This window comes from Tiliqua scincoides, chromosome 3 (genome assembly GCF_035046505.1).
Source record: "Tiliqua scincoides isolate rTilSci1 chromosome 3, rTilSci1.hap2, whole genome shotgun sequence".
Classification (NCBI taxonomy): domain Eukaryota; kingdom Metazoa; phylum Chordata; class Lepidosauria; order Squamata; family Scincidae; genus Tiliqua; species Tiliqua scincoides.
In genome coordinates, this window is record NC_089823.1 from 191,766,223 (window position 1) to 191,780,558 (window position 14,336).

Here is a 14,336-nt window from a genome sequence, read left to right on the forward strand (position 1 = left end):
TAGCATGAAGAGATGTACGTTTATTTTGTTGTGTTGCCAGAAAAAAAGTTACCGTTATTAAGATACAATCTTAGCTCAAACAAGGCTGGACACAGGATGCAGCACCAGCCTCATTCCCTGAAACTCCCATGCCCCCCAAACCTTTAGTCAGTACAAAGAAACCAACCATTTTGGTACCTCTCCCATAATACCCTGTCCCTTACTGCAACAGACCAAAGAGAGTTGGTTACATAAAGTGCAAGTGAACATACAGCCTAGGTAGGCAGCAGAGGCCATGTGCTTGAGATCTATAGTCAACAGCTAATATTACATGTGCAAACCAACAGGGCACACAGAAGGAAGAGAATTTCATTGTCAGTCTCTGTCACACCTGTGCACATTCACACACACAAACCAAGGACCACCAAAACTAAAGCAGGGAGACACATTCCTGGCAAAATCACTGTTCCCATTCCTTCCAGAGATAAGGGAGGTGAGCTTAGCCAAGAGAGCAAATGTAGATTACACAGAATGATTTGGTTGTTCATGTTTCTTAGGCTCAAACAAGATGTTACATGGAGTTGTGTATAACTTTGCCCCACTGTTTGTTTGTTTTTAAATTTGGTTTCTTTAAGAAGAAATAGCCTAAAGGGGCTGCTAATTTAAGCAGAGGAGGAAAGAATGAAAAGGGCAAATTCAATGCCTTTTTCTCTCCAGACCCGTTTCCACTCAAAATTCCCCTCCAGAGATGCTCATTTCTTTCCACACAGAGGAAAAAGACTCCTTGATGGAGAATTTTAAGCAGAAAAAAGGCAAGAGGAGAAAAGATTAAGCAGCCTCCATCATCCACTTTTTCTCTATGAAATCCCAGCCTCTGGAGACTGCTTTAAAGACATAGACACCTGTAAAGCATCGGGGAAAGTTAAACACAACTGCATACAATGTCTGGTTTCAGTTTCAGTTGATCTTGGTGACAGCTTCATGGATGGAACCAGCAACGTAATCCAGGTTCTTAGTAGTCAAGCCACACATGTTGATGCGGCCACTGGCCATCAGGTAGATGTGTTTCTCCTTGATCAGATACTGTACTTGCTTAGCTGGAGAAGGAGGAAGAGGAAATATATCAGACTCCCTTCTCAACTCTCACCAAAAATCTAGAGAAGCCTTTGCTAAGATTTGCCTACAAAGGCCAAATAGCACAGCACAAAAATAACCTAAGTAGACGGCTACACAGAGGTCTTAGTGAACAACTAACAGAATAGCTAGCATGCTCCATAGTTAGCTCCTTTCATCTGGGGAGCATAAGAATGTTGGTTGAGTCTTGGAGGGCACATCCCAGACCAAAGTACTTTCCACCATATTTTGTTGAGAAGCAGTATTAAGTATTCTTAATAATAATCTTAGACAAAGCCAGGAAATTTGCTTGGATTGCAGCACCCTTCCTCCTCCCTGTCCGTTATCCCATCACTATCTTTCTCACTTCCCATCACCCCCCTCCATTTTTACTCACGGTTAAGGCCGGTAAAGCTAAACATGCCAATTTGCTCCGTGATGTGATTCCAGGTCCCAGGTGTGCCCAGGGCCTCAAGTCGGGACCTGAGCTCTGCCCGCATCAGCAAGACCCGATCTGCCATCGTCTTCACATTCCCTTTCCTGTAACAGAAAAAAGGCTTGAGTGAGACCAGTACCAGATCTACCTATGAGGGTGAAAATTAGTTGGGCCCAGCCCCCCACTTCTGGTCTTGGTGGCCCTCACCATTCATCAAACAGTTCTGGGGAAGCAAGTGTTGTGGCCACAATGCGTGCACCCTGTGATGGAGGGTTGGACCAAGTTGTGCGGACAATCTTCTCCATCTGGGAAAGGACACGCTGAACATTGTCTCCATCCTTTGCTACAACAGATAGGTTTCCCACACGTTCATCTGATGGGACAAAAAACTGTAAGTGTAAGACCTAGGCCCCATTTAACATCAGCCCACTGTCTAAGAACCAAGCCCCACTTCCCACCCCTACCTTAGCTGTTAAATGAATACTCACTATAGAGCCCAAAATTTTTGGAGAAGGACTGAGCACAGAAGAGCTCAAAGCCCTCAGAAACAAAGAAGCGGACCGCCCAAGCATCCCTATCCAGGCAACCCGAGGCAAAGCCTTGGTAGGCAGAGTCAAAGAATGGGAACAGGAACCGGCGCTGCAAAGAAAGTGTTGTTAGAAGGAAACTTGCCCTTCATCTCATGTTTCAGAATGTCCTGAATGCCCTCTCTAGAAGCACATCCCCATGTGCTGGACCCACGCACTCATTTCCTTGGAATCAAATACAAGGAATGGATTAAATGAGTGGCACCAGAGGACAAGCGTACTGGGGCCCCATCAGGGGGAAGTGGCTTCAAAAGAGCACCATGAATCTGTCCTATCTTTCACGGCTACAGGTTCTCATGGCAGCCTAGAAGTCAGCTTTGGAAAAAATCTAGTTTTTCAGAATACATGAAACTCTAGATTTTTGGAACTGACTTTTAGGCTGCCACAAGTTCTACAGCACCCAATGGGACTTTCCAAGAAGCCTTCTAGGGTTCCACAGAGCTATCTCTATTGGCCTCTGTGGAAAGTAGGGGAGGAAAAAGTTGCCCTACCCTCCCACCATCAAGCCCCTCTGCCCAGTAAACTGAAAGGAGAACAGGATGAGCTGGATGAGAGGAAAAGCTGGGGATAAGGCACGTCAGGGGGCAGAGATACATGCACTATGCACACAGGAGTACTGAACACAGTCCAGCACATTTTGGGGCTAGCCTTGGACTAAATTATGCAAAATAAGTAATGTGGTTCTACTGTCAAAGCAACTGAGGTCACAACATGGAGCTGGGGGCTGGAGCCACAGAATCTGACACTACCGTTTTGCAGAATTTGAAGTTCTATAAAGGATGCACAGCCTTGTGACCCTTCAGCTGCATAAGTGAACTAGTACCTTCATCACAGCAGCAATTTGTTTCCACTGCTCCTGCGTAGGGTCCGTGCCAGTTGGATTATGGGCACAAGCATGAAGGATGAAGATAGAGAATTCTGGAGCTTTCTGAATAAGAGAAGAGAGGGATTATGATTCAGTGCCAAGTCAGGTGCATGAGCTCCTCATGTTTGAACCACACGGATGGGATTGCAACCGGACAGGGTGTCACAAGTATCCTAGCTGAATATATAAACACAATGGTTTAGAGCAGCCATTTTCAACCAGTGTTGTGGCACACTGGTGTGCTGTGAATGGCCCCCAGGTGTGCTGCGGGAATTTGGGAGAGGGTCATTTATCAATAGGATCTTTGGGGGATGTGAGCCCCCATGAACAGCACAGTGTGCCTTGTCAATTATCAAAAAGTTGATGGTGTGCCTTGACCATTTTAATGCCCTGCCAGTGTGCCGCAAGATGAAAAAGCTTGAAAATCACTGGTTTTAGAGGAACAAGAGTTAGAAGCTGCCAGAAGAATTTCAACCAAGTTTTGGCAGGTAGTAAGGAGGTACTAGTCTACAGATATTATACAAGGAAGCGTTAAGCAAGCAAAGGTAGTCCTTGCAGAGAACAATATACTTTGCTTTGCTAAGCAAGAACGCACACACACACACTTTCAAAAGGTTACTGTGGGCTGGGATCCAAAAAAAGCCTCCCACACAGCCAGGTGTTTCATTACATGCACCACAGCTCTCCAGATGACCTCTTTCAACTACAGCCTCAGATCAAAGGCTGCTATGGAGAATCCTCCAATGTAAATAGTTGCTGTTCAAGAGGTATAGAGGGATGGAAGGCCACTTGAAATGTGTATGCACACAGAAGCTTCCACATGTGCACACAGGCTACGTCTGCAGCATCTGGATCCCAAGCACTGTAAAGACTGCAAGAATAGGATCTCAGTGTAAAACTATCATACTGGCAAAAGGCAGGCAGGCAGATTCTGCTAGCAAATGTGTGGTTAACCAAATCTGAATCTGGTCCAAAGCCAGGACTCTAGTAGATAGCACCACACTAGCTTATTCTTGCCTTTGATGAAGTATAGCTCGATTTCCTATTGAACATACATATGTAGGAGACTACCAACTCTATCCAAACCCAAGAGGTTACCTGATCTTCCTATTCAGAACTACATCTAGGTTACACCCAAACCGACCCACCTCCAAGTCCTCAAGGAATCCAGTAATATCTAGACCCCTGTTTGCAGCATCCCAGTAGCGATAGGTTCGGATGTCCTTGAAGCCAGCATCCGTGAAGACAGAGTTATGATTTTCTATGGAAAGAGATGAGACACATTTGTAACATAGCCAAGATTCAATCTATTCAGAGCTAAGGAGCTTTATGTACCAGGGGTTTTTCAATTGCTTATGGGATGTCTCCATACACATTTCCTCCTCCATGCTGTGGGTTCTAGCCAGATTTCAGCACCTACCCCAGGAAGGGGAAGATATATAGACAGGGGTTGCTGTGTTGTTGGTTCCATTGTACCAGCGTCTCAGGAATTCAGCGCCAATACGCAAAGCTCCTGTGCCCCCCAAGGACTGGACACCCCCCACCTGGAACAAAGAAAGATGAAGGAATTGTTAGAAAGTAAGAATGCTGAACCATCCCTCCTTTGTAAGTGTCTGATTTACCATTAAATTGTGACTTTTTTCCCCCACTAGGACTTCCAAATTCCTCCATTCCATCCCCCCAGATTCCATCTGTAAGTGAAACCATCATGTGCAGCACTAATACTACATATCACAGTGCCAACCTCTTCCTAATCTGCCTCTTTCAACCTATGCCCTCTCCTGTGGCTAAACAAATCATCCCATAGCCAGCTATTTTCAAAGGTCCCTCCATCTAGGTGAAGCTGGCTGTTTAATGCCCCACTGAGGGTATTTATCCTCGCCATTCCCTCCAGGAAAGGTCTACTGCCATTTCCACTCAACAATGGCAATAGAAAAATCACACAAAATGATCTCCAGCTCTGGTCAGCACATCTCAAAAAAGGATATAGTGGAACTGAAAAAGGTGCAGAAGATAGCAACCAAAATGATTAGTGGGCTGGGGCACCTCCCTTATGAGGAAAGATTACAATGTTTGAGGCGCTTCAATCTAGAAAGAAGGTGTCTGAAGGGGACATTTAGACATATAAAATTATGCATGGAATGAAGTTCTTTTTCCCTCTCGCACAACACTAGAACACAACATTGACTGGTGGGAGAGTTAGAACAGATAAAAGAAATTTTTTTTTTTAACCCCAGCACTTAATTTCTATGTAAAACTCCTTGCTACAAGATGTGGTGGCGGCACTTGGCCTAGATACCTTTAAATGGAGATTGGACAGATTTAAGAGGCAAAGTCCACTATAAGTTACAAGCCTTGATTCTAGGCTAAAACCCAGAGGCTGCATTTCTCTGAATACCAGATGCAATGGAGTGGCAACAGTATACTGGTATCTTGTTGTTTTGTGCTCCCAAAGGCATTTGGTGGGCCCACGATGAGAAACAGGAAGTTGGACTAGATAGGCTCTTGGCCTGATCCAGCAAGGCTCTTCTTATGTAACACTTCAGGATCTTCCTCAAACTCAAGTACCCCAAACTTTCCCAAATTCAAGTACTTTTGTACCAGATTACTTATAGGAGTTCCCTCTTTGCCAGGCTCACCCTGTTCTCCTTGATGGCTGGGCTGTCATCTCCTAGGGCAATTCGTGAGGCATTGGCACGAAATTCTGGCAGGCCCAGAATGGGTAAGTACTCATGGTTCAAGCCGGTGTCCTTGGCAATCATCTGTTCCACTTTCCGGACCACTGGCAGGACCCAAGGTTGTCCCTCATCTGTACGGTAGGCTATAAGGTGGGAACAGATGGACAGAGTACACTTATCACATATTCATGAGCATGCACACACATGCAACAGTAGGGTAGGAAGGGGCTTCTTGCAGAGTTCCTACTGCAGACCTCTCGTCCCATTCTGGGTCACCAATTTCTACTTTTGCAGAGTGGCGCCTGCTCTCACACAGGTCTCCAGGTAGTAGCATTTGCACAATAGTTGCTCAGTTTTTCCAATCAAAGCACATTGTTCCCAGAGAAGTTCAGAAGAATGCATCAAACAGGCCTATCTGGGAGCTGTTTGTTCTAGCATATTTGAAAATTCAGGCACAACAAGCTTCAGCCAGAGGAATGGAGAATACTCCTGAAATAAGCAGGGGACTGGCTTGGGCTGTTATGATGACAGAAGTTCAAATGTGAGCATGTTGAGATAAAGCAGGTGCTGCAGAGCATGGGCAAAAGAGGCCACAAGCTATGACAAACTGATGTCCCAGAGGACTCTGCCAGAGAAAGCAGTTAAAAGCAAGCTTTTAACTATTGAGTTGAGCTTTGCATTATTAGATCATAGTAGATTGCTGTGGCCAAGCAATCTGCTCCTTCCCAGGGTACTCAGTTCATACACGACTTATGAACTGAGAGTAAAGTCTTAAAGGTTGCAGACCTGGCAGTTAACTAGACTCTGTGTTCAGCCTGGACTTTGCTTATTAGTATCAAAGCAGACTCCCCTTTCCAGTTTCTGCAAGACCAGGCATAACATGCTGAAGGTCATTTGGTAGAAGCTGGATATCAGCCCAGAGCTCTTGACGGTCATATCGCAGTAATAAGAAAGCCAGGTGCCAGAATCCCTGCAGCAATACAGCCCCACACCTGACAGAAGGTCAAAATAGTAGGCCATATTTTGAACAAATGCCAAAAAGATCAGACATCCCAACATAGGGGATAGGCTGACATTGTCCATAGTGGACAATACATTAGAGTAGTGTTTCTCAAACTGTGGGTCAGGACCCACTAGGCAGGTTGCGAGCCAATTTCAAGTGGATCCTCATTCATTTCAATATTTTATTTTTAATATATTGGACTTGATGCTACCATGGTATGTGACTGCATTTGGGGAAATGTTACAGACCTGTTCTTTTAATAAACTTCTATGACAGTGGTTCTCAAACTCTCTGGGAGAGTTTGAGAGCCAGTAAGTCCTTGCAGGGGCGGGGGGAGGAGGCAGCGGAAGCAGGGGAAAGGCAGCGGCACGATCCCCAGGATCGCATCGCTCAGGAGGCTGCAGGGACTTAGGTGCACTTACCCAAGCCTCCTGCAGCCTTCCTGGGGTGCGGAGAGCCCAGCGTGAATTCTGGCAGGGCTCCCCACAGCAAGAAAGTGGATGCAGAGCGATCGCCTTCCGGGGTGGGGCGCGATCGCTCCGCATCCACTTTCCCTGCTGCGGGGAGCCCTGCCAGAAGTCGTGTTGGGCTCCCCGCACCCCAGGGAGGCTGCAGGAGGCTTGGGTAAGTGCACCTAAGTCCCTGCAGCCTCCTGAGCGATGCCTTCCCTCCACCTCTAGGCTGCCCCTGCCCCTTAAGGGGGCAGAGACCAGGGCCCTCAGGCTGGGGTGTTGCGACGCCCCAGTTTGAATAGCACTGTTCTATGAAGATGCTTTTACAATGATAGTCAACGGGACTTACTCCTGGGTACATTTGGGTAAGATTACAGCCTAGAATTGTTAAAAATGACCTGCTTGATTATGTCACTTCCAGGCATGACGTCACTTGATTATGTCACTTCCAGGCATGACATCACTTCTGGTGGGTCCTGACAGATTCTCAGTCTAAAAAGTGGGTCCCACTGCTAAATATGTTAGAACCACTGCACTAGAGAGAAGGGGAGAAGAGGAAAAGGGAAGAATATCCACAGAAGGTATACTGCCCAGAAAGAGTGTCTCCTCTGTTAACTGGAACTAAAGCAGCCCTGAATGAACGAGCATCACATCAAGGCAGCGATTTTCAACATTTTATCTCACAGCACACTGACAAGACACTAAAATAGTTAAGACACACCATCTGCTTTTTAACAATTGACAAGGCACAGCATGCTGCTGGCAGGGGGCTCACATCCCCCAATGGCTGTATTAACAAACAACACTCTCCAAACTCTTGTGGCACACCCGCAGACCATTCACAGCACACCAGTGTGCCATGGTACAGTGAATGAAAATTGCTGTATTAAGGGATGGACAAGACATATTTCCCTTGCCACATCCCCCCTTAACTCCTTTTCTTGCTCTTTTTCCTCCACCTTAAAATCAATATTTTTTGCTCCATATCACAACTGGGTTTTTTTTATTATGGGACAAGGTACATACTGCCATAGGAACATTGCTATCAGCCGTTCCAGCTGGTGGTACAGACCCTGTATTTCACAGCTTTGAGCATCTAGATTTGGAACACACAGGCCCCACGCTAATAACATTACCACTTTGCAAATGATGTTCAAGGTATCCATGTCAAGGCTCCTGCCATATCCCATCTTGGCCGGTTATGGAACAGGTGTCGATATTTCTACACAGTACAGATAAAAGATCTATAAGCGATGGGCAGCCCAATCCTATTGGGCTGCTATGGCAAGGGAACATGTGTTCAGCCAGAGCCAGCTGAAAGCAACCATAAAGTGCATTCTGGTAGTGTGCACAGCTGGAGCTCCAAGAGGAAGAAGCTCCAGCAGGAAGGCCAGAGTCTTGAGCTTTGATTGTTTGCTGGGCTGATTAGAGATAATCTTCTAGCCTGAGCTGTTTTGATGAACAAAAGCGGAATATTTCAATCTGGAATTTGTTCCTAAATCCCAAGTGCCACCAGATATAATTACTTTTCCAGAGATGCCTCTCTGTTCTGCTCTGAGAGTGAATTTGTGTACAAACAGTCTGTTTCATTGCAGAACTGTAGCTGTAAGGCTCTGCCTAATCATAAATTAAGTTCTATACTTAAAACCATATTTCAGTAACCAAACAACAAAAAGTCCAGCATCCAAACTCATCAACATCTCCTCATTACTTGTAAAGTGCCTTGAAAGCAAGAGGTACAATAGAGTAACAAGGTTTCAGGAGGAGACATGTATCAACTTCTCAACACCAGTTAACTGTGTTTCATGAAGTTTGAAAAAATAAATTATTAGTTCTCAATTCTATACAGAATTATAGTACTAAAATCTGCCCAACCAATCAATTAATCGCAAACCATTCTCACCACCAGGGATGTGCGGTGGGTGGGGAGGCAGGTGAGGCAGAGCCTCCCCACTGGAGTCCTTTGGAAAGGGTTGCCACCATGTGAGGCACCTACAACCCATGAGCTCTGTGCTCTTCACTCCTCCCTCCTTGCTCTGTGCATGGGTGCCTCACACAGCAGCGGTGCTTTTCAAAGTGCTCTGGTGGGGAGGCTCTGCCTCACCTGCCTCCCCACCCACCGTATGCCCCTGCTCACCACCACCATCAATCACCCCCAGTCTTGCCTACCTCACTACCCACTTCCCCAGTTGTCAGGTCCTACACCCAGATTAGATGCTATGCCCTTCTCCGAGACAGGCCCTGTCGTTCTAAACACAGCAAATGAGCCAGCAGGCAGAAACTCAACAGATGCAGAGCTTTACAGGTATAGAAGGGCCGCTAAGGAGAAAGCAAGGCCTCTGGGACTTCCAGCTGTCCTAGTGGCTCAGGCTGCCTAAGGAACTGACAGGTGGCTGCCACCATTCTCCACCCAGGGGTGCCGCCCACCACCTTCCCCAGTGGTAATCTAACACACACCCCAGTGGGATGTGAATGAGAGCCCAGTCCTATGCATGTCTGCTCAGAAGTAAGCCCCGCTATAATCCATGGGGCTTACTCCCAGGGACGTGTGAAGGGGATTGCAGCCTCAGAGCAGGTCCTGTGCATGTCTATTCAGAAGTAAGCCCCATTACAGTCAATGGGGTTTACTCCCTGGTAAGTGATAGGACTGCAGCCCGAGAGCCCAATCCTATGCTTGTCTACTCAGAAGTAAGTCCCATTGTAGTCAATGGGGCTTACTCCCAGGAAAGTGTGGAGAGACTGCAGCCTCTGTATGTCTACTCAGAAGCAAGCCGCAGCTGAGAGCCAGTGCTGTGCGCTCCGCGTCCTCTCACCTCCCACTCCCAGGTTGACCTTGCGAGGGTCCCCGTCTGCGCGGAAGTCCGCCGTGAGCTGGAAGACGGCCACGGGCAGGGCCTGCGGGACGTCGGCGAACACGGACCCAGCTCCGGGAGCCATGGCGTGGCGGCGTCGGGTCGGGCCGGGCTCGTCGAGAGTCGCAGCGCTGCCTGGAGGAGAGCTTCACCTTCACCCGCAGAGGCGGACTCCCGGCGCGCGCGCGCTCGCCAATCACGGGGCAGCTCTCGAAGGGCAGCGGCGGAACAGCCAACCGCACGCGACTCGGAGTCGCCGGCCCGCTCGACCAATCAAGACGCCTCAGCGAAGAGACGCGCATAGGGAACGACCAATCGCCGTCCTCCAGAGTATCCAATCCCGCGGGCTCACGGAGCTGAGTGGAGGGGCTGCCTGCGCCTGGTGGCGGTGGCGGGAGGGAGCGCGGAGTGGGCGGAGCTTGGAGGACGCAGGGACTGGGTGGGAGGCAGGAGAAGGAGCAAGTTGCAGGCTGCGAGGCTATGCGCTTTTACCTGGGAGTAAGCCCCACTGGACACAATGGAACTTACTTCTGAGTAGACGTGCACAGGCTTGGGCTCTAGGGCAAAAGGAAGGAATTCAGATCGTGGTTTCTCCTGGGAGAATCTTTCTCATAGTACTAGAACTGGGGGGGTCACCCAGTGAAAATAATGGGCGATGGACATGGATGTAGGGCAGAAAACAACAACACCTCACACGCTGCATCATTAGCTGATGGAACTCACAGCCACAAGATCCGGTGGTGGCAGCCTCCAGCTTTTATGGTTTTTAGAGCAATCCTATGCACGTCTGCTCAAGAGTAAGGCTGCAATCCTCTTTACACTTACTTGCAATCCTACTGACACTTACTTATGCTGTCTTGACTATAATAGGACTTACTTCAGAGCAGACATGCGTAGGATTGGGCTGTAAGTTCCACTGTGTTCAACAGGGCTTCCTTTAAGTAAAGTGCATACGGGACTGCAGGGTTGGTTTTAAATAAATTGTGTTGGGGGGGGGAGCTTTGCACTGGTGCCTCCTATCTTCTCAGTCTGCCCCATCCTACAGTCTAAGGGCCCAATCTACCCAACTTTCCAATGCGGGTGCAGCCAGCCCAAGGAAAGGGAACACACTTTCCCTTACCTGGAGGAGGCCTCCATAACAGCCCCCCTTCTGCAGGAAGCAGTGCATGCCCTGTTGGCATGGCTATACCAGCTCTGGAAAACTGGATAGGATTTGGCCCTAAATTACGCATGAAGACTAACACCAGGCAGAGAGAGAGACTATCTTCAAAAACTTCCCTCCCAATTGTGTGGCAAATTTCCTAAAACCTATGCAGTCAGTGGTCAAGGCAGCCCTAGGACAGAGTTCTGACTTCCTATACACTTCTGGGGTCAAGTTTGGCAATGGTATGTCTTGTACTGGGATCCCGTTTTCCCCCAACTCAGTGCTTCAGTAGTCATACTGAGTGACAAGCCTTTGTATAGCTTATTATGAAGCCTGCTGGGCAACATGCAGGATCTTAATACATCCAGTGGCCATCCAGAATGACTAGCTTTGGTATCGCTTTGTCTTGAGACTTGCAGGCCTGGATTCAGAACCACAAGCCATCCCAGTGATCAGTTGGAACAGCAATACTGTTGTCTTTGGCAATTGTGGATGGTTACTAAAACTATGTGTAAATAGTCAGCCATCCTTGGTTTAATTTAATACACACCAGTGGCTGTCTGGAAATTCCACATATTCCTATAGCCATTCAAAATTCATTCCAATGGCTCCTCTGCCACTTGTTCTGATTATTAGTTTAATGTATTAAACAACTTGCCAACTCACCACCAAGCTAATAAATCATCCCTCCAACCTCTGGCCCTCCTTCCCAACTCTCCTCTGTGTTCTACTCCAACCAAAGTGAGGAATCTCTGGGGTTGAAATGTATGGGACCACTAGGGGGCACTGCTGTACCTCCTTTGCTAGCACTTAAATGCAAGATAGAAGTAAAATGGCTTTTTATCATATGATTCTGTGTCATTAAAGCAGAATGTAAAAAGTAATTTATAAACACTGGGGTCAACAAAACTTGCCTTTGTGGCTCGTTGATTCGAAGTAAGAGAAGAAAAAAGGCTCCTCAAGATTCAGTCCCAAGTGATGGGCCATGTCTTATTTATGCCATACAAGATGGGCATTAAGCTCACCTGCAGTCATCACTATGGAATGTGTATATTTATTCTCCAGAAATTCTGTGACACAATTTACTTATTGCCAAAGAGTGCTGAGATAATGCTTGGAGTTCTTGGAGAGAACATATGTCTTAAAACCACAATTTTTTTTTTAAGTCATCATACCATAAACTATAACTATGAGAAGAAAAACAGGTTAGGAGGTTCTGTTAATTCAGTTTCCTTTTGGAGTTGAGAGTAGTAAAACTACTGGCTGTCAGCCCCTATCAGCTACTCTTAATTGCTGGCTGTGCTTGGGCTTGATCCGATCAACACAGATCTTATCTAGACCTGGAACGGTAAACCACATTTCCTGCAGGGGGATTACACAGTGCTCCTTTAAAAGTCCAGAAGAATCCTTTCCAAAACAATGTGAATTCCAATCAGCAATTTTCCAGGATTAAATCATAAGGCTACATTACCTACCAGTTTCTGGGGGGAGTCAGTTGTCATTGTGAAGATGATGCTCTTTTTATTTGCGTAGGTCTATGCAAATCACGTGTATATCTACTGACTCCTGAAATCAATATTTATTAATTGAGCAGACAGAAGACTTGACTGGGGTCTTTTTCTCTGTGTAACCATAGCTTGGTAGAAGGATATAGGAATCAGACTGGGATTCATCACAAAACCCGTTTCTAGGAGGCTGCACATATTTCTGTAAAACAAATCTTCTAAAAATAGGTTTGGAACACAAATTAAACTTAGATTTTCTGTTCCCAGGATATTTCTCAGAGGGACTATATGTGGAACATAAGACAGACTTCTGCAAAACAAATCTGTAATTAAAATTCTATCTACTGTTCCCAGATTGATAATCCCCATTATGATGGGAGCCCAAGATTTTTAAAAGAACTCTCAGAAGTGATTGAAACGCCAAAGGGCCAAAATGTATTGTAATGTTTAGTTTTGGGAACCACAATTTATGTCTCCAAATATGTATTAATACACTGGAAGCCCTAAATTGAATCCCAGTGTAACCCCCATTACCAGCTAAAGGGAAAATCCAAACACAGACAGACAATGTAGTTTGGCAAGTTTTGTGACTATGTTCAAGAGAATATTATATCCTGTGCTGTTCAATCAACCCATCGGGATTCCTATATAAAATATTTTTCAATTTCAAAAACCTTTATTAGGCATAAGCATACAAGCCAAATGAGAAGACAAACACACAAACATGGAAGAGAGAGGCAGTGTAAACAGACTATAAAATATTATGCAAAATTAGATAAGTTCCTTTGTCAATAAACTTTGGTTACCTAATTTGGGGTCCTCACTACTCCCAGCAATACCTCCCAAAGATATGGTCAAGAAAACTGTTGCAATCCTTTTCCCCCCCAAAATCAAACAATTATTTTCTCTTGTACATATCAGGATAGCGTTCTTAGAGTCTACACACCTTTTTTGCAAAGGAGATTACAGCCCAATCCTACACTGGCGCTGGGTGTCATCAAAGCGTTGTAAAGTGCTTTTCAACACCCAGTGAGTAAGCGGCACAGGCAAAAAGGTCTGTGCTGCCCCACGGGCACTGCATCCCACTTGTCGGCCACCAGGGCAGGTATTGCGCTGGGTGGCGGAGGAGCAGGCGGAGGGTGGCAAGAAGGCATTTGGGGGGCAAGGAGTGGGTTTTGGGGAGGGGAGGCAGCAATTCAGGCCCAGGAAGGGGCAGAGATGGCAGAGCAGGCCTCTATGGCATCCTAATCCCCATCCCAGGCCTGAAAGCCCAATAATAATAATAATAATAATAATAATAATAATAATAATAATAATAATAATAATACAAGTATTTATATACCGCCTTTCTTGGTCTTTATTCAAGGCGGTTTACATAGGCAGGCTATTTAAATTCCCATAGGGATTTTTACAATTGAAAGAAAGTTCTATCTTTCAAGAACCACACCATTCAGATGTTTTTTTTCTGATCTGGTTTCACATTCTGGCCTCCATCCTCCCATGCTCTGAGTAGATGGAATAACTCGGCTATACAGGGCTACTCAGTTCTGAACCAGCTAAAAAGCTGGTGCGCATCTGAGTAGACCCATTGAGCAGGCTGGGATGCTCCATGAGGTAGGAGAACAAACATTCCCTTACCCTGAGGAGACATCCCACCTGCTCAAATCAATACTGTGCCAGAGTTGGATAGGATTGGGCTTTTAGTCTTTTAAATAGACTGGA

At 46.3% G+C, this 14,336-nt stretch overlaps 1 protein-coding gene across 1 annotated transcript; it reads right to left on the reverse strand.

Annotated features, from left to right (window-relative positions):
* GOT1 (glutamic-oxaloacetic transaminase 1) lies at positions 1-10,156 on the reverse strand. The gene is made up of 9 exons (XM_066620689.1): positions 9,927-10,156; positions 5,620-5,801; positions 4,401-4,524; positions 4,129-4,241; positions 2,939-3,043; positions 2,017-2,167; positions 1,736-1,901; positions 1,490-1,632; positions 1-1,076 (listed from the first exon to the last, which is right to left on the reverse strand). Exons 1-9 carry the CDS (start codon positions 10,048-10,050, stop codon positions 937-939), a joined length of 1,248 nt encoding a protein of 415 aa, XP_066476786.1. The 5' UTR covers positions 10,051-10,156; the 3' UTR covers positions 1-936.
* Between the last annotated feature and the right edge of the window lie 4,180 nt (positions 10,157-14,336).

What these genes read in the sequence shown, in the direction of transcription:
- GOT1 (XM_066620689.1), bottom strand. Translation starts at nt 10,050, where the DNA reads ATGGCTCCCGGAGCTGGGTCCGTGTTCGCCGACGTCCCGCAGGCCCTG. An exon ending in CAGCCATCAAGGAGAACAGG is followed by an intron (nt 4,525 to 5,619) that starts GTGAGCCTGGCA and finishes TCTTTGTTCCAG; the next exon opens with GTGGGGGGTGTCCAGTCCTT. An exon ending in GATTCCTTGAGGACTTGGAG is followed by an intron (nt 3,044 to 4,128) that starts GTGGGTCGGTTT and finishes TCTCTTATTCAG; the next exon opens with AAAGCTCCAGAATTCTCTAT.